Here is a 27,612-nt window from a genome sequence, read left to right on the forward strand (position 1 = left end):
ATGTTGTCCTTGACTGTGTCATGTCCAATTGAAGCGTATTCTGTTGCCTCTTGTCATTCTCCTACTTCAAGGCACACACTTTGTTTTACTAAAAACAAAGCTAAACAACAGAACCTTTAAATGATTTTCTTTTGGAATTTTAAATTCAGTCTGGAAAGTATGAAGGTGTCAGTAAATGACTTGACCGTCTCTTAGTCTGTGTGTCATTTGTCTATCTTACAAGCAACGTGTTCCAATCAAGTCCTGAGTCTCCACACTTGGCCACTTACTGTTGCTATGAATCACTGTTTTTCTGATGCCACTTGGAGTAAGTAGCTGTTATCAAGGCCATCAAATGCTCTAACTAGAACTGTGATATGGGAGAGAGAGAGAGAGAGAGAGAGAGAGAGAGAGAGAGAGAGAGAGAGAGAGAGAGAGAGAGAGAGAGAGAACAGCTCATGTTTTATTTTAATGATTTTCCTGCAAAATCGCTTCAAAGGTTTGGATGAATATTTGAGGCCTCATCTGACTCAGCCTGCCTTCATGCCAAAGCTTGGGAGAGAAAGAAGAGGATCTTGGCCCTGATGCTAATGTCAAGGAACAGCCACAGGATGCTTACACAGGGACACATCAAGACCATACATTTCAGGGTTAAATTTTAGATACCCCCTTATATTTAGTGGCAGGGATTTATTTTAGATTATTTGGTATCACAATCTTGTTATGTTCCCCCTCTGACATCAAGCTGCAAGACTGTCTTAGAGCCTGGCACAGCCAGAGACAGAAATGAGAAGAATGTGCAGAAACCAAGAAAGTGGTTTCCTAGCAACAGGAACTATTCCAAAGGTTTCCTAAGTCTTGTGCAGTTTCATTTCCATAGCAATGAGGAGAATAGTAAATAGTATGTGTTCTTATCTGTTCAGTCCAAATGAATTCTAATCAACAAATGCAAGAAACGTCTATACTTGTTCTGCTAGATTCAATCTGATGTCTAGAACACATATTAGTGTCTAGATTATGTACAACATATTGTGGTAAATCACATGTCTGAATATTTTAAAATTGTTTTTCTCCTTTTTTGGTTTTGGTTTTGCCTTCCCTTCTGCCCCAGAAATGTTTGCTATAACAATTCAAAGAGACAACGGTATTGTAGAAGAAGCAACTATAGCGTTAAGAAAAAAATGGTATTCAAATACTGTTTGACAGGTCTAGAGATCAGGAACAGGAATTTAGATACTCAATTTTCTTTTGATTGAGATAAATAAGAGGGTTGGGTAGATGATTCAGTTGGTAAGCATGTTTGCCTTGCAGGCATGAGCATCTACATGAGTTTGAATCCCTGGTATCTGTGTAAAAGAACTAGCATAACTCTAAGACTGTAATCTCAGTCCTTGGGGTGGAGGTAGCGGCAGAGTCAGGAGGATCCTAGGGCTCATTGACCAGTCTAGCTAAAGGTGGAGTTTCAGATTTAGTGGGAGAGTCTCTTTCAAGGTGATAAGTCAGAAAATGGCAGAGAACACCTGAAGCCCAGCTCTGGCTCCATGTGTGAGCACACAGACAGTGCATCCGACACATTAACATGCACTGCATCCATGCAAGCACATAGAAGTTCAGGGTCAGCACCAGTGCAATTATCTTTCCCTTGTTTCCAAATTCAAAATTATTTTTCTTTTAAAATTGAGCCCATCAAAATCAAAATCACACCTAAAATACTCTCTCTACATTTGACATCCTAAATGTCACTATTGCAGTCTTTCATTCCTCCTGGAAGTACAAGGCTATATTTCATTCTCTTTCACAAAGATTGGGCAAGTCACTATGAGTAAAGACAGCAATAGCTAAAAAGAATGATATTAATGTTGGTATGTTAAAAAAAAGCAAAAAAGAGAGGCAGGAATAAGAATATGTATGTGCTCAGGCTCTACATCAACAGTATTTCTTACATTGGTTGCCGATTTTCAAGAAAGAAAACTTCCATACAAACTATAAGAAATTATTCTGAAGAAAAAAGCAGAGACACAAAATGGTGGAAAAAGCAATAAACACAAAACTGTATTCCTAGGTCTCCTGTGGATTATCAGTGGTGAATTACAAATTAAGTATTTAAAAGCCACACATCACAACTCAGTATTTCACAAACATTGTTCTACTTGCTTTGGTATATTTCTATGGAAACCGTACTGATAGATGGCACAGAGGACATGGGAAAGGGGTTTCTTTTCCCTTATACTATATTCAATGTTAGGGCAATAAGGTCACAGTATGAGACAGACCTACTGCCAGTGTCCGGTAATACACACGTAGATTAGAAAGAGACTTCACTTCTAAGGGAGCTTGCTATGAAGCATTCCATGAAAGGTATAACATGGTTTAAATTATGAATTACAAATAACCTTAATTCTTTGATAACAGGATTTCTCTTAGGAATTCTGAAGATCACTTTTCCTTAAATGAAATATATGCATTTTTAGCAGGTTTACAGAGTGTTTGTATGGCTCAATGAAAAAGAAAAAAAATAATTTGTTCATTTTTGTATTAGAGCTAAATGCTATAAAAATTCACTATGAATGTATCAGTAATAGTTATTCAGTTTGAATTATCCAGTGAAAAAATACCAGAGAAAATGGCTATGTTTTGTTCCCGCTAATAGAGAAAACATGTATTTACAGATTTCTTATTTAGCAGAAGCATTTGTTTCATGATTTGACTTAATTGCACTTGAATCATGTTTCTGACAGCTAACAGTCTAATTAGAAAGTACTGAAAAGTTCTGACTGGCATCAAGAATTTTTCTGCCAAATATTTTTCTCTCTGTAAGTAGCAAAAATTTGATAATAAGCCATCATATCTGTCACTTAAAAGTCTGCTTATTTTGAGGATAGCCTAACGCTATCTAAAAAAGGGACATGAGCGGGCATGTGACTTGGTGGGTAGAGTGTTGGCTTGCGTAGCAGGCACAAAGCCCCAGGTTCAGTTCCTAGCACAACATAAAACTTACACAGCAAGTTTGAGGATACTGTAGGCTACATGAGGCCATGCCTTTAAGAAAAGACAGAACTTATTTAAAGGTAGAGTTCTTGTCTATAACTTAATAACTAGGGTATTAATTTCTTCTGAAGATTGCAGGCAGACACATCTTGCACTTTGTTTAAAGCCTGAAATAGTCCATCTTTAATTGTCAATTGAAATTCAGAAGAATTCTCTTATTTAAAAAATATTAGAGGAATGTTAATACAGGTGATCCAGAAGATAGCCATAATTGGAAAAGAATATAACCTAAACTATCATTCAATTTCATTTTAACCTTTATCACTTGGCTATATAAAAAGCTCAGTGTTTGGGAGATTTTACAAGCGATATTTTAGGTAGAAGTTGGTGAGCAAGGTCTGACAGTTGTAAGCTACTTTAGATGTTGAACTTGTGAAATATCTCCCCCTTGCAAGATGAAGGAGTCACACTTCATCTGTTTTCATGGCTTCTCATCATAGAATATTCTTAGAATGCACCTGTGAGTTTATTGCTGACATCTGTGCCTTCCTGAAATAAGCCAGAAACAATGTTCTTCCCACCTAATAAATCAGGTTAAGGCCTTTCGTTACCTTCACACATCGCTGTAAAGCAACGGAATGTGTGCTCCGATGCACACGACTCTGATATGTACAGTACAACAAGCTACTCTGGCAAGCTCGCTAACGCAGACTGACAGCCGACTGTTCTCACAATCCCTCACATGGCATGGCGTCGCTGTGCTCTTTAGTCCCCACTCATCCCTAGAGTAAACACTGAGATGACTCATAAGCCGTGTAAGCACTGTGTCAGTGCTTGCAAGCGCTCAGTATAATTTTCACACTGGTTGGAAAACAGTATTTTATTCCTAAACAATACAAATCTGCAGTCTCTCACTGTCTTAGATGAGCTTGGTGCCTTGGTGTCTCTAGTCCAGAGGAGCTCTCTTCTTCCTTTCACAGAAAATGAACTCCAGCTGGGACCCAGAGGTGCGCTATGATTGCAGACCTATAGTTCCTACGGATAATTACTGCCCATAATGCTTTACTATGTGCAGGTTCTGTTGATGTAACTTTAAAATGCAATCTGCATGAAAAGTAAGATTAGGTAATAATAGGATCAAGGATGTTCTATGTGTAGTGGCTGGCTTGGGAAACGGGTAAGAAATAGCAAGGCCCGATGTCTATGAACATTTAAGACATGCCCACCTCACCCTTTCTCCCTCTGGTGTCTCCAGCATATCTAGCTCACTCCATCTGTCTTGAATCTGTTCTTCCTGGTTCTTGGCACCTCTGGGTGTGTTCCCCTTGTACAAACCTATACATTTCAATCTGTCTCTTTCTGAGTGTCAGAGTCTCATGCATTCTGCCTTAATGGTTTTCTTTAGCTTTGACTCTTAAGCAAGTCAGTAGAGAATATCAACTTAAGTCTGAAGACCAAGATTACAATCAAAGATCATACTGGTTAATTAAGATGCGGTTTCCCACTTCCGCTTATCTCTTTTACCAAAGAATTCTGTTTCTCACCTCTCTTCGAAGAATGCAATGGACCATGACTATCACGAAGCCTTGTAATGAATCAAACACAGCAAAAAGGATTTGAAACAATATAGAACGTTTATCTGTCATGGCCAGGACTGCAGACATCCATGTCAGAGCCAGAAGGGGCAGCACCACACAGGAGCTCCACAGTGAGGCCCTGTTGGAGGAGAAAAGATAGCAACATTACGTAGTTGCATGTCATGCTCCAGGCCATAGCCAAATCCCCATTCACTCTCCCAAAAAAAAAAGCATTCTTGTATGTGGCATCAAGACAATTAACTTGAAAACCACAAAGCAGATGATACTTGAGAATTTGACATCTTTTATAGAGTATCCCACAATCGTTATTAAGGTACTTGCCAATTATAAATGCACGAGTATTAGCAAATAAATTTATTTTTCAATCATAGCATTTTCTCACATGCACATGTAAAATTTGTAACAAGAAGATGTAAATGATTGGGACTAACATGGCATTACTGGCGGTGGTGGCTGACAAAGCTGTTGTAGAAACTACTCCACACTTGGCACATTTGAGCGTCAAACCGCTATGAGGCTCACTCATCTGACTGTAAACAAACAGAACACCCAAAGAACAAAAATATTGAATTGTCACCAAAAATGTTGCAGCTGCAAGTTACTTTTTAAATGCTATTTCATGCAGAAAAAGTACATTGATCAAGGATGAACATTCTAGATCATTTTATAAACGTAGTTATACCATGTGTTATCTCTGTAGTAGTCTCCTTTTAACACTATGGGCCCTTGTAGTCTGCAAAGTATGTTCCCATCACTTACATTAAAAATGGCCCTGTGTCAATAAAATACAATTGGCTAACACACTGAGTTAAAAACACATATGTGCTTGCATAGACATACAGAAATTTCCCTTTATTCAGACCCATGGTAAACAAACATGTGAGAACTCCTGGCTTCAAAGACTTTCATTGTCATATGAAGAAGTTTCAAATATCAGGAAGGTCACCATAAATATTAAAATTATGGCAGGAAATATATATATGTATATATATTCTTTTTTTCAAATGTGAGATACAGTTTCAAACTGTACAGGTTCTTAGTTTGAAAGTTTTTATAGCATCAAGTTTATTCAAATTATAGGATGATCTGAATACAGGGGCTGACAGAATGAAATACTATATAATAATAAAAGAGCACCTGTTTTCTGCATAAAACATATTTACCACAGTAATTAAGTTCAAAGCAAGAGATTCAAACATACATTTAATGATCTATGTTGGTCCAAGATAGGTGAATTCAAATTCGAATGATGTACATCTTATCTATTGCTTTATGGAAGCAAAATAAGGTTACACAGAAAAACCTTTGCATGCATTTCCCTTGTAAAATTGTTCCCTGAAACATTATGTGTCTATTAGTATATAAACCTCCTAGGAAAACCAAAAAGAAGCAACTTGAATCAAAATTCAAAATTTTATTGTGGTATACATCTGTACTCCATTACCATGAGGTGTTTATACCTACTACGTGTTTACCCTGTAAGTTTTTAAATTAACATTATAGGGGAGCTGCATTATTATGTATAATAAGTGGTGGAGGCAAGAATGCTTGATCCCTTTTAGGTGAATACATTGACTTGTAACTAGTGTTCAGATGGGGTAATAAAACCTGAAATCTATCACAGATTGACCAGCAGATCTCATGAGGAAACAAAACAAGGGTTTGCACTTACGTTATAAATCACTCACTTCACTGGTCCAACTAAGCAGGGTCTTTGTCACAACCACACATATACACAATCTTGTAGTCTGGTGTGTAGTTGGCTCTGTGAATAGCCTATGAGCTTGTCAAATCTTGTTCCCAGAGCAGTACCTGGTTCCGTTTTCTCTTGACTGTACAGATCTATCTTATCTCATCTCCAAACACTCTAATTCAGGGGATCCAGACACATGACCATTTTAAGCCTCATAGATGATTGTAAGAAATAAACAGAAATGAGCATCACTGCCCTAAACATACCTCCAAGCATCTTTTTTCCTAAGCTTAAAAACATTATTGATGAAGAAGACATGTGTTCATCATTTACTGTCTCTTTTATCACAGAAGATAGGTCATTTGATATTAGTTATTTCTCAATTTAAGATACTTTCCCCTGGGCTCTGAGACAAGATGAAACAATCAAAGACTACATAATAATAATAATAATAATAATACATAATCATAATAATGATAACAATAATATGGTAAGCATCCAAGACCCAAGTGTCTTAATCCTGAAAACCTAATTTAACTATGGGATTTTCTGAAAAATTTAAAGCAGGGTTTTTACTTGTCTTTATTTGTGATCTGTGGTGGGCTAAAAGGCCTACACAGACTTTCCGTACGGTAAAACAGATGGGCAGCTGTGGCATACTATGGATGGGAATGGAGTAGAGTAAAACACCCAGAAAAATGGTTTTGGATTTTTTTCCTGTAGTTTATGTGATCTGTACATAAATTAATGAAATGTGGAGAACATATGCTAGATTCTAAATTTTATTCCTAAAACATAAAAGTTTTTATTATTAAGAAAGGTATTCACTCATAAAATTATGAAACACAAAGTTGACTTGTCCACATGGTCTGAAAACTATATCACCATTAGGGCACAAGATGTGGGCTGTTACCTCACTCTTCCCATGTTGTTCTGTCTGCTCTGTTATTACCTCAAGACTTGGAGTCCACTGCCTTTGTTCCCTTCTCAATTGTTGCGTTATTTTTAGGGAAAATTAGTTGATGATTTTATTGTTAATATCAAACAGATTCCCTGGAAAGAAAGTATTCTCTCCTGTACCTGAAGAGAGTTCATGGAATAAAGGGTGTGCTGAGCTAACTTTCTTGATTTCATGTAGATATGACCAAGCAGTTTAATACAGTATGCAAGAAAACTCCATGGCAAAAAAAAATCAGAGAAAATATAATTTTTTGTTTTAAGATATTCCAAAAAGATACATTATAATTTATATTGATTTTAGTTATTTCCACTTATCATCTAATATAAGAAATAGTGTTATTTTCAATAACTTACCCTTGGTAAACATGTTTTATGTATTAAAAAACTTTTAATATAGTTTGGATGTTACACAGCTTTTCAAGCTTTTTTGTTATTTATTAAACATTTATTCATTCATTCCTTTATAAATATTTATTGAGGGCAAAAGATATGCTTGGATAGTTCTAATAAGTGATTATAAAGTATAAAAAAGCCACAAATTCAGGAATAGAAAAAAGTGGAAGAATGAATAACTCTGACCTATATTCTACTTTAAATAATATAATCTAGTTACATATGCTCCTCTATATATGTATATAGATATATTTGTATGTATATATTCAACCAACCTGAAATAGTCAACTTTGCAATTAATGTAATCAATTATTAAGTCAGTCAGCATCAACGATGCTCAATGCGTTTTCAGTGCATCAGATTAAGCTCATCTTTGAAGTCTTCATTACTCTCTTCACTTCTTCTCTGAAGACTAAAAATAACTTCACACATTCATAGTATTTTTTTAAGTTTCCTTCACTCACACTTCAAATTGGAGAACAAATCTGAATCTGTATATACTTAGTTTACCTTAGAATTTCTATTCGACAAATGTTTAAAATTGGTTGTTACCTCGTTGGTTCTCCTGTGTTTGGGACAGGGATCAGAATTCTACATGTAGAAAGACTTTAGCACCTCCATAGAAGTCCCCATATGACCAGGAAGACACTGAATCTGATTTGCCAGTGAAATCCATGTGGCTTCTAAGAATGCTTTTAGAATTAGAGATTTTCCTATTACAATTATCATTGCCAATACACATATTAAATCCACACTTCAGCAATGGTATTTAAGTCTAGAGCATTGTGAACTAAGCTTGACATGATGCATACAATGATGAAGTGTGAAAAGAAGCAGTGGCCACTAGTTTGAGGAATTGGCAGTATTTTAATGAGCTCATCTCCCTTTCTAACCTCAGTGTCTTGGATGATGAGGTCATAGTCAGGGACCTTTGTTGACCATGTTATTTCATTCACCATAAGGTCAACTGTTTGTTGAGTAAGGCTTGCCATTTTCTAACGTTCTTTTGAAAACATTGTGCACATTACTTCATGTATTTAATGAGGTGGAGGCAATTTTCCTATTTAGTGGATGAAGAGACAGGGCTTCAGAAAGATGAAGTAACATGCCTGGAGACATGTATGTGTACAACAACTAGTGCATTGCAGAGTTTTGACTTCGAATACCTCCGTTAGAAAATGTTGGTGCCACTAGTATCAGAGCTGACTTTCTCTATGCACTACCTAGTCTTATCAATAGAAGAAATAGCTATTATATTCCAGCCAGATGTGGCAAGCTAACTAGGCTGAAAAGCTCATGGCAAATGAAATAGAAAACTCAGTGTCGGCAGCAAGTTCAGGAAAGTTTAGAAACTAATCTGTAATGAAAAACAGTATGTAATTTAAAAAGTGCCCCTGTGTCATGATGGACTCATGCTTTATTATATCATTGTAGTTTTAGGGTTTTATGTGAACAACACTGAATTTTTTTTTGAAAGCGTTTAAATTTGGTCTTTTACTAGGGAAAAGAACTACCTGAGCTATCTTACTTTATAATTATCACATAAATTATAAAACCAGAAAGATCTTTAATTCATCACCAGTAAGTGATCACATATTATAACCATTAAAAATATCATAAAATATTTCTAAAAAGAACAATTATAGGACCATGTTTTGAATGAAAGTAATTTTTTTCCCAGAAAGGGGAAAGCTGAAGCTTTTTTTGACTAGAAAAAGACCCATGAGGAAAATCAAGGGCATTAATATATTACTCAAATTTCTACAAATACTTAGAATGTGGTATTTCTATAACCTAAATGTGTCTATAAATCTATATAGAAAGTGTTTGTTGGTATTATAATAGCAGTAAAAATAGGGTAACTGTTTTTATAGATTTTGTGAATGACTAAAACATGCAAATGAAAATTACCAATAACTGTTCTAGCAAATTATATTTTGAATGCAAAAAAGTATATGAAAATAATAATGCTTGATAAGTATCTATTTTCAGTGAAGTTTTTGTTGTTATTGTTGTTTTTCTGGTCTATACAATTAGCTAGAGAGAAAACAAACAAACAAACTGCTATTTCCTTCAATTTAGTTTTTCTTGTCCCAGTTGTAAGCAAAAGTTTTTGGGTTTTGAAATCCCTTACCTCAGGACTATTTTGAGTCTGGATTTAAGTGTTTGATCTTAATAGATGGACAAGCAATGTGCACACCCATATCTTCTTAATGGTCTGGTTTATTACTTCTATTTAATATCATGTTACATCAGAGAAACCTTAAATGACAGAATCTATCAGACACACTAATACATCAAGAATTTGGGGCACAGCCCCATGTAAGTCACAACCCAGACCTGGACTTTGGGATTGACTTCTAAAGAACCTTCAAAATCCACCAATGGCAGCTTACCCGGCTCTGTGTTTGAGCTTTTTATCTAGGATCCCATCTCTGGAAACAAGTTTATTAAATACCAAAATGCCAATCACCATGTTGACCTGTCAAATAGAAACAAAGTTGACCTTTCAATGATACCGAAGGGGATCAGGTCCCTGTTTCTCCAGCAAACAAGTCTGAACCCCCCATGGAGGGCATGATTCTGTAGAGTGATGTGAATGACTTCCTAGAGGAGTAATGAGCAGGTGAACAGAGGTACCTGCCGCTAACATTTAAAGTCCACCAAACACATTTAATTTCCATGCTTTCAACTGTCTGTCTTTTAAAAGGTCCCTCCCCCCATCAACCTGGTATTATTATTTTTAAGGAAACTTTGAATAAAACAATGGACTAAATGAGTTTTATTCTATGCTTAAAAGCCAAAGCAATTTAAATCTCCCAGGAAGGGGCTGGGCTGAGCCAGGAAGGCAAGGGTACTGAGGATTCACCACTGCTCCCAGCAGGGAAGACAGAATGGCTAAATACTCAAAGCAACTGTGTGACTGCTCTCTCCCAGGGTTGGGACTTTCTGATGTAGTGCATTTGCTAGGAAAGGAAATCCTATTCAATCTCCAGGTTCCTTCAGGGTTTGGACACTTGTATTAATTGTTAAAGAACACTCTCTTGAGCACTTCTTACAGCTTCTTTCAAAGACTTCCTTACTCTCACTTCCATGGCCTTTTGCAAAATATGAATGAAGTGAAGTCTGCAAGAAAATGTTCTTTCAAGTAAAATTGTAAGACATATTGGTAGAAGGTGATGATGATGAATCCCCATTGCAATGTGAATCAAAGAAGAGGCTTCTTTTCACCTTACTTAGCTCTTTACCTTCTAACATCAATGGACTACAGATTCTTCTTCAACTGTTGTTCCTCCTCTGCTAGTAGAAGGCTGAAATCTGTTTATTTGCTGGTATGTCTATTAAGCATGTCAGTCTTAGTGTCTGGGCAATACACCACTTCCATTTTATTTGAACTTAGAGAATATGTATGTTCTATGGATTCTATTAATGCACAACCTAAACATGAGGGAACTTATGACCAATAGAAAGCTGTGGTAATGGTGTTTCAACTATGTACATACTAGTTATTTCTTCATCTTAGGATTATATGTATGTGAGCCTAGCAGTCTAGGAAAATAACTCTATTCATCTAATGAAAATCCAATGCAACAGACAAAAGCATTCCCAATAGTTTCAATTTCCCTATGTTCTTTGTAACACTCATGTCTTCAGCGATGTGGTTTTGTTTTCTTTCTTTCTTGTGAATCATGGGCAGTTTTTGTTCTCTGTTACAGGTTAAAAGAATGAACAATCTTTAAAGGAACAGTCTCAAATAGAGTTATTAAGAAAGACGTTTCCAATTTCCAAGTTATTGAATGAACCATTCAAAGAACAGAAGTGTAATTATCCAACTGATAGTCTAATTGAACAGTGATATGAATCTTTGTATTTAATATATCATTTCTTTCCTTCTTAATTTTTTTCAGAATGATGAGTGAGTAAAAGAGAGAAGTCGGGGGAGAGCGGTAGAGAGGGAGAGAGAGAGAGACAATGGAAAGATGGTAGAAAATTTTGCATGTTATAATTTTTACAATTAGGGAAATATTTTGCTATTCTAAAAAGAAGATTACTGAAGTCTTTGTACTTAACATCTATTGATGGTTTTTAACTTGAAATAGTATTAGAACATCAAAAATGTCTGGAGATGTAGTGAGCAGAGGGAGGGATGTTATTGAACATACCAGAATACACAGGACTGACTGTTGAATATTGACATACCCACTCTAAAATGTATCCTTGAGTTTGTGAAAGTAACATGTATGCATGCATTATGGATATATACATATAAATGGGTAATGATAGATCGGTAAAGACATTTGAGAGTGTCAGTCTTGAATAAATATCCCCATTTATGTAAATACATTATTCAGGATAATATGGAGGTTTAATGATAATACAGATGGAATTTTATATATTGAAGAGGAGGAATTTATTGAAGTTCACTTGGGTTTCTTCACATATCTGAAATCACAGTAAGAGGAATTCTGCTCTTCCAAGTTTAATAATCTTTACTACTTAAATATGAATAACTTAGAGTAATATAAGATAGAAAGCAGTTGATATCAAAATTAAAGTAATAAGTAGTTGGACTTTACACCTTCCACCCACCAAACACTTTATATCAAAATTGCGTTTCTAAGTGAACCACTGTAATCTTTTTTTTTTGCTAAGCAATCAAGTAAGTGAATTTCAGAGTTTACCAGGACAACGGCTGCTGCAGGTCCAACGAAAGCATAGAGCAGTCCTCCTTCAAGTGACAGCCAGCAGCTAAAAATAGGATTAGATAAAACTAACAAAAATCAGTGATAAGCATCAGGCCACCAAATTGTGATGCAAAGAGCATCAGCTAGAATTTGACCTTGCAGCGTTGGCGCATTTCAAAGATTTGTAACTTTAAGCCTTAGAAGTTATAGGAAAATAGAATTAAAGCATTTCATGAGGACACATGAAGCACACACATCCCTCACTACCGGGTTTTATCTTGAGGCAGTTGAAATATTTTATTCAAATGAACTGTATATTGCAACTTCTACTTTTGTTTTCATTGCAAAGAGATTATCACAACAAAAGCTATTTAACCTCCCTGGCTGACACTTTCAGATTCACGTTAAAAGAGTAACAGTGTGTTTCAAAAGTCTTCCTTGAATCCATTCAGATACTGGAGAAAGTGACTTAAAAGATACCAGTACAAAGCTGGGCATTGGTGGTGCACGCCTTTAATCCCAGCACTCGGGAGGCAGAGGCAGGCAGATCTCTGTGAGTTCGAGGCCAGCCTGGTCTGAGGAGCGAGTTCCAGGACAGCCTCCAAAACAATACAGAGAAACCCTGTCTTGAGAAACAACAACAAAAAGATACCAGAGCAGGAAATGGATAACTCATATTTGCATGTTCTTTTTCCCTTTAATTTTACTGGTTCCCTGACTACCAAGAACATTCGCTAGAATAAGATTGTGAATTAGAATGAGTGCAGCTGTGTTTGTTCCACAGACTAGCTTCACCAAGGGATGTAGGTTTGCATGAATCGAGCTGTGGAATTCTTTTGGGTAAAACAGTTCATTCTTGCAATCGAAAGGAAACGAGGAGGCCAGAGGGTCCAGTTTTGGGTGTGTGCAGATGAAGCATCTGGATGCCCACAGTCCAGGAGCACAATGAGGAAAGTGTAAGGGACTGTATCTTACTGCTGGTGTGCAGCCATGCCATTGCTTCATGAAACGCTTTATCTGATATTTGTCTCTTTTACCTTCTTAGTCCATGCAGCCAGTGAGCTGCCTTCAAAATTTACAATATGTAACAGTGACTGTACTGTGTCTCTCTTAACAATGATCTGCTCTGTAATTATTGAGGGCATGGTTCCATAAAGTATGCGTTGGCTAAAACTCACAGAAAATGATATATGTAAGACTATAAATGTGACTCTCTAAGTTATACCTTGATTATAATTTCAACATAGTAGTTACGTACACATACAGAAACATTAGTATAGACATTTACAAACATATGTGCATTCGTTTAAAGATAACACATGGCTTTAGAAAGTGGGAACCATAAATACTAGTCAGGTGTTTAATAAATCCTTGATTTACACCAAAAAGCTACTTTAATAGAAAAAGTAATAACTTAAAGCAATTTGCTGTAGTAAATAGCAGTCCTTAAATAAGCACTTAGCATTTTCTTTTCTTTTTTCTTTTTTTTCTTTTTTCTTTTTTTGGTTTTACGAGACAGGGTTTCTCTGTATTGTTTTGGAGGCTGTCGGTCCAGCCTGGCCTCGAACTCACAGAGATCCGCCTGCCTCTGCCTCCCGAGTGCTGGGATTAAAGGCATGCGCCACCACCGCCCGGCTAGCATTTTCTTTTAGTGATATTGATTGCATTTAAAAAAAAAACTCCCAAAGTAGGAGTTTTCCAAGTTCTAAGACAGAGTCTTTGGGATGGGCAGGCGAAGTGATGTCTTTTTATATACTTTTAGTTTAGTGAGTACAACATGTGGCCTAATTATCAGTAATTCCCAACTTAAACCTTGAAAAAAATTACAGAATGTCATTCTGTAAATTTTATTTATTAAATAGTGTGCACACTCTCCATTTCTCAATTACATCCTCAATATGAAAACAGGTGTAGTAAACTATGAAAGTATATTGCTTCAAGCTATAAATAGTAAAGTTAATCTTTGCTAAAAATTGCTTCATGGATTGTGTGAGCACCAGAGGCATAAGATGGGCCATCATACCCCTTTCTAATTTTTTTCATAGTCTAGGCAACTTTTGGTACAGAATCTGGCTCCTGACCAACCAACATAAAACAGCAACAAAACTTGAATTAATAACAGTTAATTATTATAGACATAGACATCAATGATATTTGAAGATGAGGAAAGAGTCACATACTAAAACATAACAAAAAAATAACATGAGGATTTTACCGATTCTAACAGAGCATGTTTAAGTTTTGACATGTGCAGGCATATTGATGTGTCTTTAATGGAAAACATATTGGTCTTAGGAAACACTGGAAACAGAAAGGGGATTCTGAATAGCTGCATTACTTTCTTTACTTTTGTACATATAAGCCACCTTCTAACATGGTTAATGACCCAGTGACAAGTGAATGGCATCAGGAGGCAAATAAAACATGTTTGGTAACTTCCTTATTTATCAACATGGTTAGCATTATAGATGGACTTACTAGTGATCCGTGCCATATCCTTTCGTTCTGGTGAAGCCTACAGACGTGGCTACTACTAAAGCTGGCAGACCTGCAAGAAAAGCAAGGTGACACTTCACATTCAGCTACAGTCACACTGTGGATACTTGCCCAGGACAAACCTGGACAAACTCCAGATCTTCAGATCACAGCAACTACTGTTGAAAGAGTCACCTCACAAGGGATATTTATATCCCAAACTTTCAAGTGCAAATCTACAAGAGGCAGGTGGATTTTTAACTTAGTACACTGCCCTGGTGTTGCTAGGTTACCACTACATTTGACATGGTTTTTAAGAGAAGTAATAACACAGATTTAGTATATCTTTTAAGTTATTTTTCCCCTAGGGGGTCTGCACTATTATAAAGGAAATTGATAGTTATAAAACAAGAAAGGCAGAAAATCTGATGCCCTGGTGCGATGGCCTGTTGTAGGAATGGAATATTCAGCTGGCCACATATTGACCCATATCAAGGTCAACCTATAATAAGACCGCCAAAATAATTTTTTCACTTAACACTTCCTTTTCAATTTGCTTATAACAGTAAGGATGCAGGACTAGAGAACTCAATTACCTGACAGTCTAAACCAATTCTGACCTTAAGGCTTCCTTTACAACATGTATAAACATATTTGGACATGCAACATCTCCAAAGAGAACATGACTGTTTTTTCAACTAAAATGAAACCCCTCAGTTAATCATCCTCTTGTGCTATTTTCTTTCCCCTGGGAGTCTACTGTACTTATAGTATATACACTCACCAGCTTTAAAGACAAGCACTGTAGAGAGGGCGCCAAGGAAAATCACCACGCTTTAAATAAATACTGAGAGCTATACATTCACAATATAAATTATGTGTATGCATCTTTTTGTCTCCTCCTTCTCCCCAGCCCTCATCCTGCATGCTATCTGTTGACTGAATATTTTGATTTAATGGATAGAGTTCATTAGAAACAAACAATTGTATACCCTAAACAACACCTAAGGAATTAGTAGTCTTTATTTCATATAAATTGGACTTCCTTTGTTTTCTAAATTGATTGTGGTGTGCTCCTCTCCACTGATATTCTGTCTAACTCTTCACCTCAAACGTTGATATTACCCACAACTTTGGAGATGAACTGCAAACTCTTTCTTCAAGATCTTTAGTAGCAATATCAAATAAGGTAGCTATTGGTTACTGGCAAGGAAATCATTCTTTAAGAAATAGCTTCCTGTACTTGCACTCTCTTCTTTCGATCTATGGCCCTAATTCACAACAAAAATGTTCTTTGGTTCAATACTGCCATCGTTTTAGAAGATCTTTGTCATGGAATCTAGACAAAAAATCTTACAAATCTCTAAGTAGAACATTTTCTTCAACTTTACATTTGCTTCTACAAAGAGTCCTAATACATCAACTAAATATGGATACAGCCCTGCTGAATGCTGGCAGATAATCTTTAGGTGGTTTTGATCCTGTGTTTCAGGATGAATTATTCTGGTCTTGTAGTAAGTTCACTAGCCCATAATTCCCCAAGTTCCTTTTAATATTCTCTTTTCATCATCTGATGTAGTAGCAGAAGTATGCATGCATGTGTGTGCAAATGTGCATTCATGTATTTGTGTGTACATGTGTATCCATATGTGTACTTATGTACAGTTATTTTAGTATGGGGACTTAAATACTCAAAGATAAACATGAACAATTCTGTGCTTTTTCTAAAACTAAAAAAAATATGCTTTCATTCAACTGGACCCATGAAATCACCAATTGTTGTCATGTCTATGCCATGCAGCAATTGGAAATGATCCCTAATCATGATGGGCAATGAATTACTTAATTCCTAGTTTGGCAGCAATTTTACATTTCTACTTTTGAGGAACTCCTTAACTATATGTGAAGTTTCCTTGCCTCACTGATGGTCTCCTCCTCCTCTCCTGGGTCTCATTTTTTAACAGCCTGGAGAATTTTTTGGAATAGAACAGGTAGAGGTTTCCTAGGGTTTGCTATATGTCCTGTGAACACCATGATTTGGGTGCCCAAACAATTCAAAGCATTTTGCATTTTCAGAAAAATGCTTCAGGGAACACATTGTTTTTCTAACTTTAGCTCAGGTCTCAGGTTAAACCATGTAGGTACATTAAGTGTTAGTTTACTAGCTAAAAACTTTGGTAATTAATAAAGTTCTAAATGACCCCATGGAGATTTACAAAATGGCTTCTCTCATGTAATTCCACTTCATGTTTCAAGTTAGACACCTTAGTAACCTGGGTACAGTCACTTTTTACTACTTTATGATGTTATTCTCAGTGTCATGTCAGCAAAGCATGAAAAGTATATTAATATGCTTACCCCATCCAAGGCACAGAAAGCGTTTCCTTATAAGTCGTGTCCTGATTTTTCCAGTTACAGCCATGTATGACTGCCACGCTTCTGTCAAAACCCAACAGAATGAGGCCAGGAAGAAAAAATGCAAGAATGCAGTGGTGGTCGTACAGATGCTCTGTGGAGACAGGAGAAAGCAGGTGCTCAACCTGGGCAGGGACCTATGCTGCAGAGGACTGGGCTGTTCTTTTCCTTCCTTCCCGTCCCCATCCCTCCTTTGTTCTCAGATGAGAGGAGATCCTACTCATTGCCATCCTCCTGCCTCAGCCTCCTGAGTTTATGATTACAGGGATCTGTTACTACTTTCCACTTGAAGAGGTTAACTTCTGACAGACTTTTACTTCACATAAAAGTTCTAAGTGCCAGAGAAACTATGGGATTAGAAAATTTACAGTCTCCAGCCTCTATATTTTGTACAATATGTGCAACACAAAAATACATGCCCTAATTCCATTTGGGTTTTTAGTTTCTTTAATGAGGAGAACCCACGCTATGCATTTAAACTCAAAGAAAATGAAATTGCTGCTTTAGTTGATTTTTTTAAAAATAAAATTATGGAAATAGTCCTTTCTTTAGTTTAAGTTGCAGACACCATGTATAATTGCTTTGGCTACATTCTTTATCTATCTTATTTAACCAAGAATTCTTTTCAGTTTGTTTGTTTTATCTGTGTTGATGTGAAGATTATACTGGCAAGCTCAACAGATTTTCAAAAGAAAGAAAAACTAACTTTGCTTTTATATTTGTGTGATACCCAAGTTATAACAGCAAAATACAACATAAAGTTTGGCCAATAGTCTACAGCAAAGGTAAGGTGCATTGTGAAGTGTTGAATAGTTGCACGTGATGCTACTACATTACCCTGCCTGTCTTAATCGAGTCATTTTGAAAAGCTAATTGAGTCACTGGCAGTACACAGCTATGATTTCATAGATATTTTTCTCCATGCAATTTAATCATCCTAAATGTGTGGGCCATTAGCTGTGCTTTGTCTGCAAATGACCAGCAGCTTCATTTTAGCAAAGGCTACTACTTATTTCCCTATTGGTATGACTTCCTTGTGTACATCTTGTAATACAACTCCTCATAAACAAGAATCAGCAGCAGAATCAATTTCTTCCTTCGTCAGTCAGCCTTTCCAGAAATTTGAAAATAGACAAACAAAGAAGTTAAGATGCTAATTGGACATCAGCAGGCTCAAGGCGTTAGAGCTGGGCCCCTCCCTCATAATCACTGGTGAATAAAACCAGAGTCAGGAAATACAGGACTCCAGAACTGATGGAAGGATGACAATCTGACCCACATTTCCGTCTTGGGGAGGAGATCTGATGTCTTGACCTGCCTAATTGATAACTGGTTTCATGGAGTCCTGATCATATGAAGAGCAAACTATTGTTCCCTTCTTTAAGAGTCAATACAAATAGGTCTGTAGTCACTGGGCAGGAAAACACTCCTTGGGCAATCCATTTGTTCCAGAGATTTTTTTTTAATTATTTATTCATTATGTATACAGTGTTCTGCCTGCATGTGTCCCTGCAGGCCAGAAGAGGGCACCAGATGACATTACAGATGGTTGTGAGCCACCATGTGGTTGCTGGGAATTGAACTCAGGACCTCTGGAAGAGCAGCCAGCGCTCTCAGCCTCTGAGCCATCTCCCCAGTCCCTGTTCCAGAGATTTTTAAGAATTGTACAAAACACACATTGGTTGTTGTTCACATTGTATTTGCCATAACTTCTTTTTTTTTTTTTTTTTTTTTTTTTTTTTTTGGTTTTTCGAGACAGGGTTTCTCTGTATTGTTTTGGAGCCTGTCCTGGAACTCGCTCTGTAGACCAGGCTGGCCGCAAACTCAAAGATCTACCTGCCTTTGCCTCCGGAGGGCTGGGATTAAAGGCGTGTGCCACCAACGCCCCGCTAGCATAACTTCTAAATGACAACTTTCATAAAGAGCGATTTTCAGTGACTACAATTATTTGTTATAAATGTTATCAGTTTCCACTGGAATCATTATTCTGATGTGCAAGGATTAGGATGATTTCATCTCTTCTCCTCACTTTACATGGGCAACCCCTACAGATCAAATATTCTCTAAATCCCTCAGTATTAGGACTTTTCCCACTGATAGGACTCAAACTCGATTATCTCTTTCAGGTTCATATGTTGACACTCTGTCAATCATTGTTATCACCTGATGTACAACAAAGACTTGGGGCCACAAAGCCCTTTCTTGGCATCCTCTCTGAGCCTTCTTTTAACTCCCACTATAATTGGGTCCTCATACATCACAATTACACATTTAAGACTCACTGTCCCCTCAAGTTCATCATCAATTGTTTTACTTGCCTTGCCAAACTCTGGCCCTGATCTTGAATTGTCACAGCTGACGACTGCTATTACATTACAAAAATCAAAAGAGTAATTTAATTTAGTAAAATTGAACTCTGTTTATACAGCTCATTTTCTTGATGTGTAGTCTCTACCTCTGATTCTTAGGAAGAGTGGAAAATAGCTTTTGAAGGCAACTGATGTAAACACATTACTTCTAATGAACCAGAAGCTACAAGAAATCCTGGATTAAAAAAAAAACAAAGTAGACAAAAGCAGATTGAAGGTAGGTATCCCAGTATTTTGATAAAGGCAACACAGAAAGAAGAAAAAGTATGACAATATGTAAATGTCATGGAAGCTCTAAAATCTAAAATCAATAGTACTTATTGAACAAAGCAATAAAGAAATTGGAAGAAAGACAGCATTTAAGGAAACATGGAGGAATTTTTCAGAACTGAATACAATCTTGGCTCCAAGATGGATTAAACAGGAAAGACACACACACACACACACACACACACACACACACACACACACACACACACACAGAGATAGAGAGAACACACATTCCTAGATGCATTGCCATGAAGTTTTTTAATATTTAGAATGAGAATAAAATTTAAAAGTGGATAGAATTTAAAGAATGATAACTTACAAAAGAATAATAATCAGAGTGATATTAAATTTCTTGTGAGCCACCCACGATGCAAGAAGGCAGTGAAAAAGTGTCCTTGTTCTAACGAAAGAGAACTTTAAAGTTAGAAATTTTCACTCAGCCAAACTATTATCCAAGTGACAGGCAGAAATATATTTTTAGAATTGAAAGGGACTTTGAAGTTTATTATTTTAAGGTTCTCTCTGAAAGAATTGCTAGGCAATATAAACCACCAGGAAGAACTTTGAGAGGAGAGAATGGGCTAAGTAAAAGATACCAAACAAAAGCAATAAAATATATCAAATCTAAATAAAATTGTATTTAATATATTTCATATAATCCTAAAAATACAACTACCTATATATATATATAGAATTCAAACTAATACCAGCAAGGGTCAAAAAGAGGCTTGAGGGCTACAAGGGAACAGACTTGCCAAGTCTCTGTTTTCCCCTTATGGTATATTAGAGACTGAGTGACAAACAACAGATAATATTTGAACATTTATGATAACCCTGTTAAATTAAAGTAATCATTATAAAGTAGAAATAATATATTTGTAAGTTAGCAAAGGAAAAATAAAACTAAGAGACATCAATAAGTTCAATTAAAGATAAGGTAAAAGGGAACAAACAGAATTAAGATAAATAGAAAAAAATGTTTCCGAAAATATCATAAATCACAATAGCTTTAAACTCACTATAAAAAAGACAAAAGCAAACAAACAAAAAAACCAAACCACCTCAATTTTAAAAATCTATTTCTGTAATGGTTTTGTGAGAAAGTACGAAAACCACTTACACAAGAAGATGGGAATAAAGAGACAGAAAGACCTATATGAAGCAAATGCTAATGTCCAGAACTGAGATGAATCAGGAAGAAATTATTAAGTAAGATGAAGAGGGACTTTTCACGCTGGTCTAAGGAGCAAGTCATGACAAGTGCATACAAGTGACACAGCCTCAGAAACACTAATGACTGTTCACAAGCTATGAAACAAAAATTGAGGCAGCCAGAAGGAGAGCAGATTGTAAGGACTTGAGGTTCTGTTGTCTGTCCAGACCAGTGCAAGACAGAGTAAGACAGGATAACCTGGGCCCTTGTGATCACCGGGCCCACACAGTCACCACACTCCTCACATCCCGATGCTGCTCTTTATTGCCCTTGTGGTGTGGCCTTACTTCCTATGTGAGAAGGACAGACCACCCCTGTTACTATCTTCACGTTCCCCATACCTTCAGTCTGTAGCTTCTCCCTAACCCAAAGCAGATTCTTCCCCTTCCATTGCACAGTGCAATACGGTTAGCAGGAGTTTTGCCCCTGGACCCACACTCTGCCTGTTTCCTTTACTGAAATTTCTGGGCTGTCTTCTCCCTAGCTGAAAATTGAGGATAAAAAAATCTACCTCATAAAATGGCTGTAACAGTTAAATGACATACAAACTGGGTGTGACAGTGGACACCTTTACAGTTGAATGACATACAAACTGGGTGTGACAATGGACACCTTTACAGTTAAATGACATACAAACTAGGTGTGACAGTGGACACCTTTAATCCCATCACTCAGGAAGCAGAGGCAGGCGGATCTCTGAGTTTGAGGCCACTTCGGTCTACATAGAAAATTCTAGGACAGGCAGGGCTACACAGAGAAACCCTGTCTCAAGACAACAAACAAACAAACAAATAAATAAACAAACCCAACATCATACATGTAAAGATACATAGCAAGTATTCTTTTGGAGGGAAGGGTGATTTACTATCATGAAATGTAGTAAAGTTTCACACGTAACTATATATTCTTATTGATAACAAATAAAGCCTGGCATATTGTAAATGAAGTCATTCACATAACTACAAACATGTCAAAAATGGAGAACATTGCGTGCTTGTCAGTCATTACTGTTCTTCTAATAGTAGCCACTATTCTGGTTTTTAATCATCAGAAATAGTCATTATACTTAATTACCATTGATCAGCTTTACACTCTCCTTCAGCTAGCAAGTCTGTGTAACATCTTTGCCTAAAATGAATGTGTTGAAAGACCTCTTCTTGTGGTCAGCTTTCTCAAAAGGGTAAAGTACACATCAGTTTCCTCATGACTGGCTGCTATCTTTGATATCTGGGATCTTCTTCAATACTGCTTCCACAGAGATTCCCATCTTCAACACCAATAAATGGAAGTTTTTTGTATAGAGACTTAATTTTATTGAGATAATTTTTTCTATTCTTATTTTTGTCTGTTTTTAATTTAAATTGGAAACACGTTTGTTTTACATGTCAATCCCAGTTCCCTCTCTCTCCCCTCCTCCCCTGCCCCCCCACTAGCCCCCTAATCCCATCTTCTTTCTGCTCCCCAGGGAGAGTGAGGCTTTCTGTGGGGGATCTTCAAAGTCTGTCACATCATTTGGAGCAGGACCTAGGTTCTCTTCTGTGTGTCTAGGCTGAGAGAGTATCCCTCTATGTGGAATGGGCTCCCAAAGTCCATTTGTATGCTAGGGATAAATACTGATCTACTACCAGAGGCCACAGAGATTGCCTAGGCCTCCTCACTGACACATTTAGAGGGTCAGGATTAGTCCTATAGCTTCACAGCTATCAGTCTAGGGTCCATGAACTCCCTCTTGTTCAGGTCAGCTGTTTCTGTGGGTTTCTTCAGCCTGGTCTTGACCCCAACAAATGTGAGTTTGCTAATGATTCCATCCCATTAGGAGCTTAGTCAACTGTATGAATTTTCCAGTGGTAAAACAGACAGGTCTGAAGATATTTGACTACCTCCTAAAGCATGATGGGAAAACCAAACTTATCAGAAACCTATTCTATCTTCAACCCTAATTTTTCAGCAGGAATGAAATGGAAATATCTTACACAGGAGACAGGGGAGCTCTGAGAAATGGATAATTAAGGTTACCTAGGTCTGAAGTGAAGAGTGATACGTTCCTTTACTACCATGTATTACCCTATACTACAAAGAACTCTGACTATGCTAATGTTGACTTTCCCTGCTACATCATATCTTTTGAAGTCACTCCAAAATGTTTTTCCACATACAATGACCTACAGCGGGTAAATGTATATCAATGTAGAAATGGTTATCATCCAAATCATCATTAAATAAAACAAATAAATATACCATTGTCATGTGTATTTTTAGTTGAAACTTCAATATTAATGCCATGTTATCCAATATCTCTTATTCCATAATTGCTGTAACATGTAATACATGGACCACAATATTATTTATAGGCATTTAACAATACTTCTCTTTGCCAAAATACTGAGTCTGTGCCTTGTAGTTCCTCTGTAGTAATGTGAGACATTAGTGCAAGAGATATCACGATCTTTAGCTCCTTCTTGTGAACTTTTGTTCGACATTAAGCATAAGTTGAAGAGTTGGGCAAAGGCAATAGGTTCTTGAATTCATAGTTAGCCTAGTCTGCCTTGTGAAACATTGTCTAAAAAAAAAAAAGCAAAAAAGTAGAACAAAACAAACACAAATAAACAATGGACCCAGAACATATGGGATAACTATCATAAACACTTCCTAGCACTTTCATTGTGAAATTTGAAGGACATTACTTTCTGCATAATCAAGATCTCTGCCAGAAGACAAACTCTAAATGTATATAATTGAAAAGAGAGTTAAATATAACACTAAATAATTGGATGAATGACTTGTAAAAGCAGTGTTAATTATGAGCATCTTTAATACCCTATTTTCTAGCTCTTGAATTTCATATTAAAACAAGGAAGTGCTATTAAAAAATAGATGCCAGATAGGTGTGAACAGAGATTGAAAACCTGCTCCATAGATGTTAAAAATATGTATTTCAAAGAAAAGATGCTCACAATTTGAAAACCTTGAAAAGATTATCACATACAACAGGAAAATCTATTTTTTTTGAAATACATCTTTTGGGAGTCCAGCCACTTGTATGTCAAACATATCAGGTACCACATTATATATTATTATTTCCTGGGTTGTGAAATATCAGCCTTACTAAAGATGAAATGAAATGAAGGTTAGTTTCTAAAGCCACACAGCTTAAATAAAAATTAACTAATAATTTAAAATCTTCAAATTATCTTATAATAAGATATACCTAGGGGTCATTTACCCAGAATTCTGTGTCTTTTGAGGAAATCATTTTTGTGGGTTCATACCCTCATTCAGATGCAACAAATAAATGTAAAAAAATTATTTTTTTGAAACACTAAAGCTGCCTTCAACTTGTGGTGCATAGAGCAAACAAAATGGCAGCTCAGTTGCTGGGATACTTAGGCTTTGAAAATGCTTCTTGGATGACTTGCAAAAGAGAAGAATATTTTTCGGTCAAGAAGACATTTATACTGTTTATCCATGTTTTCTCAAGGGTCCTGTCTGAACATGGAATGAAACTATGCTTTTAGAGGGAGAAAGATCCTATGTTTTAGTAGCAAACTAGTATTTTTTCCACCTTCCTATACACTCTTAACACTGGGATCTCTAAAAAATGTACAAGTGCATTAGTGTCCTTGCCTAGCTTCAGACCACTGTCATTTGAGTGGGGATCAGCTTAAGAAACAGAATTCCTAAGGTTCCCAGGTGATCCTAATGGGCACCCAGGGTTCAGAATAAGCAGTTCAGCCATAGACTGACTTGGCAACAGATAATGCTAAATGTTTGGTCTTCCACTAAGTCCCATGTCTCACAGTTGCCTTCATTTATCTCTACCATAGGAATGAAAATATCTGCTAATGATAGTCACTGTAATTATGACCACAAACTTCTAAAAGGTTGGCAAAATCTCAGTAATAATAATAGGTACCAAGCATAGTCTCTGTTTTCTTATAGTATCTTCCCTGGACTCAATTCTTACATTTACCCTAGGAAGAATAATAGCAATGAAACATTTGTCTTGGTTTCATACTTTCATTTAGAATGCTATTTAAATGGACAGGCTTCCTTACAGAACCGGCTAAGAGTATAAGTGAATGACTAATATTGGGAAGCATTTAGGAACAATGAAAAAAAAAAGCCAAATTATAGTAATCTTGTCCTTGGCAGCATGCAGAAAAGAAAGCAGACTACAGCTGACTCTGCTTTGGCACTCGCAAAACACGTGGGAGGAAACCCCTGCTACTAACCAGCTGACCAGTTGAATTATGCTATGTGCCACTATTCGGCTTTGTCTGGAATCTTGAGTGTGGCGATTAATGGAGAGAAACCATTTTCTTTTTTATTTTATTTTATTTTATTTTAATTTTAAATAGCTTGTTTTACATGTCAATCCCAGTTCCCTCTCCCTCCCCTCCTCCCGCACTCCCCTTCCACCCTCCCTCCCACCCTATTGCCAAATCCTTCCACATAGGGGATATCTAGAGTCTGTCATTTTACTCTTGGTAGGGTCAAGGCACTCCCCCTAAGAGTCCAGGCTGAGAGAGCATCTCTCTTTGTGCTATAGGCACATGAAGACAGATTGTATACCAGGGATAGACACTGATCCACAGCTCAGAGCCCCATAGGTTGTCCAGGCCTTCTCACTGACACTCACATTTGGGGGGTCCAGATCAGTCCCATTCTGGCCTCCCCACTGTCGGTCTGGGGTCCAAGAGCACTCCCCTGTTCAGATCAGCTGTCTCTGCTGGTTTTGCCAGCCCATTCTTTGCCAATTTGCTCATCATTCCTCTCTCTCTGTCACTGGGTTCCTTGGGTTCAGTTCAGTGCTTAGTTGTGTGTTTGCCTCTGCTTCCATCAGTCCCAGGATGTAGGCTCCCGGATAGTTATAGACATCAAGTTCATTATCAGGAATGGGCATTCGAGGTGGTCCTTCCACTATTGCTTAGCTTGCCAATTGATGTTATACCTTTAGATCACTCGAGGTCACTCTGGTGCCTGATCTGTCTTCGATCCTATGATTCCCTCTTCCCCCTATTCTACCCCCACCCCCTCAACTTCCTGTTCCCCCATGACCAACTCCCTTCCTCTTTACCCCCTCTATTCTTCCCAGGTCCCACTACCCCCTCGCCCTGTTCCCCATCCATTCAGAGGATCTTGTCTCCATCCTCTTCTCTTGGGTACTATGCATATATGCATATCTTTTAGGTTCTTTCCTGTTTCCCAGACTCTCTATCTGTGGAAGTGCAGACTGGCACTATCCTGATCCATATCTAAAATCCATATAAGAGTGAGTACATACCATGTTTGTCTTTTTGCGACTGGGTTACCTCACTCAGGATGGTTTCTTCCAGTGCTATCCATTTCCCTGCGAATTTCAAGATTCCATTGTTTTTTTCTGCTGAGTAATACTCCATTGTGTAAATGTACCACATTTTCTCTATCCACTCTTCAGTTGAGGGGCATCTAGGTTGCTTCCAGGTTCTGGCTATTACAAACAATGCTGCTATGAACATAGTGGAGCAGATGCCCTTGTTGTATGAACCTGCCTCATTTGGATAAATACCTAAGAGTGGAATTGCTGGGTCTAGTGGTAGATTAATTCCCATTTTCCTGAGGAATCTCCATACTGATTTCCAAAGAGGCTGTATGAGTCGGCATTCCCACCAGCAGTGGAGGAGTGTTCCTCTCTCTCCACATCCCCTCCAGCATAAATTGTCTTCGGTGTTTTTGATTCTAGCCATTCTGACAGGAGTAAGATGGTATCTCAGAGTTGTTTTGATTTGCATTTCCCTGATGGCTAAGGATGTTGAGCACTTTCTTAAGTGTCTCTTGGCCATTTTAGCCTCCTCTACTGAGAATTCTCTATTTAGCTCTGTACCCCACCTTTCAAGTGGATCCTTTGGTGTTTTGGAGACTTGTTTCTTGAGTTCTTTGTAAATTTTGGAGATCAACCCTCTGTCAGATGTGGGGTTAGTGAATATCTTTTCCCATTCTGTGGCCTGCCTTTTTGTCTTTTTGATTGTGTCTTTTGCCTTACAGAAGCTTTTTAGTTTCAGAAGGTCCCATTTGTTAATTGTTGATCTCAGTGCCTGTGCCACTGGTGTTATGTTTAGGAAGTGGTCTCCTGTACCAACTCGTTGAAGAGATTCTCCCACTTTGAGAGAAACCATTTTCAAAGAAACAATCTGAGATCGGTTCCTTCCATTTGTGACTATCTTCCTCATTCCTACTTACCTACATCTAGCTACCCAATCATTTCAAGTCCAGTATGTTTAAAACTGAATTCCTGGCTCTCTCTCTTAAACCTGCTCCTTCTGCTGTAATTGGTAGCAGTGAAAAAAAATCCTATTATCACTAATAAGATGTCATCCTTGAAATGTTTCCACATTTAATCAATCATCAGCTCCAATTCAATTATCTAATAGTGACATATCAAATCCACAGTCTCTTCATTCCCACAGCCCTACCTGAGGCTCTCTCGGACTCTCAAGAAAGATCAATAGAAATAGAAGGCTCACACCAAGACGGCCTCATCCCCAATGGTTCAGTCTCCGTCAGCAGAAGTGAAATGGGAACGTCTTTTTCTTTT

The 27,612-nt window shown here is 37.2% G+C and overlaps 1 protein-coding gene across 6 annotated transcripts in view; it reads right to left on the reverse strand.

The window, feature by feature from the left end:
* Adgrb3 (adhesion G protein-coupled receptor B3) overlaps positions 1-27,612 on the reverse strand; it is a 707,451-nt gene that overhangs the window by 39,481 nt on the left and 640,358 nt on the right. For 5 of the 6 annotated variants that reach the window (XM_040729329.1, XM_040729332.1, XM_040729333.1 and 2 more), the window contains 6 exons: positions 17,130-17,280; positions 14,775-14,844; positions 12,294-12,360; positions 10,008-10,093; positions 4,997-5,095; positions 4,512-4,683 (listed from right to left, as the gene is read on the reverse strand). In XM_040729329.1, the coding sequence (XP_040585263.1) occupies positions 4,512-4,683; positions 4,997-5,095; positions 10,008-10,093; positions 12,294-12,360; positions 14,775-14,844; positions 17,130-17,280 (645 nt within the window). The remainder of the gene's footprint in view (positions 1-4,511; positions 4,684-4,996; positions 5,096-10,007; positions 10,094-12,293; positions 12,361-14,774; positions 14,845-17,129; positions 17,281-27,612) is intronic. The other variant, XM_040729331.1, reaches the window with a different exon arrangement.

The sequence above is a fragment of the Mesocricetus auratus genome, unplaced genomic scaffold, assembly GCF_017639785.1.
Source record: "Mesocricetus auratus isolate SY011 unplaced genomic scaffold, BCM_Maur_2.0 Super-Scaffold_100021, whole genome shotgun sequence".
In the NCBI taxonomy this organism is placed as follows: domain Eukaryota; kingdom Metazoa; phylum Chordata; class Mammalia; order Rodentia; family Cricetidae; genus Mesocricetus; species Mesocricetus auratus.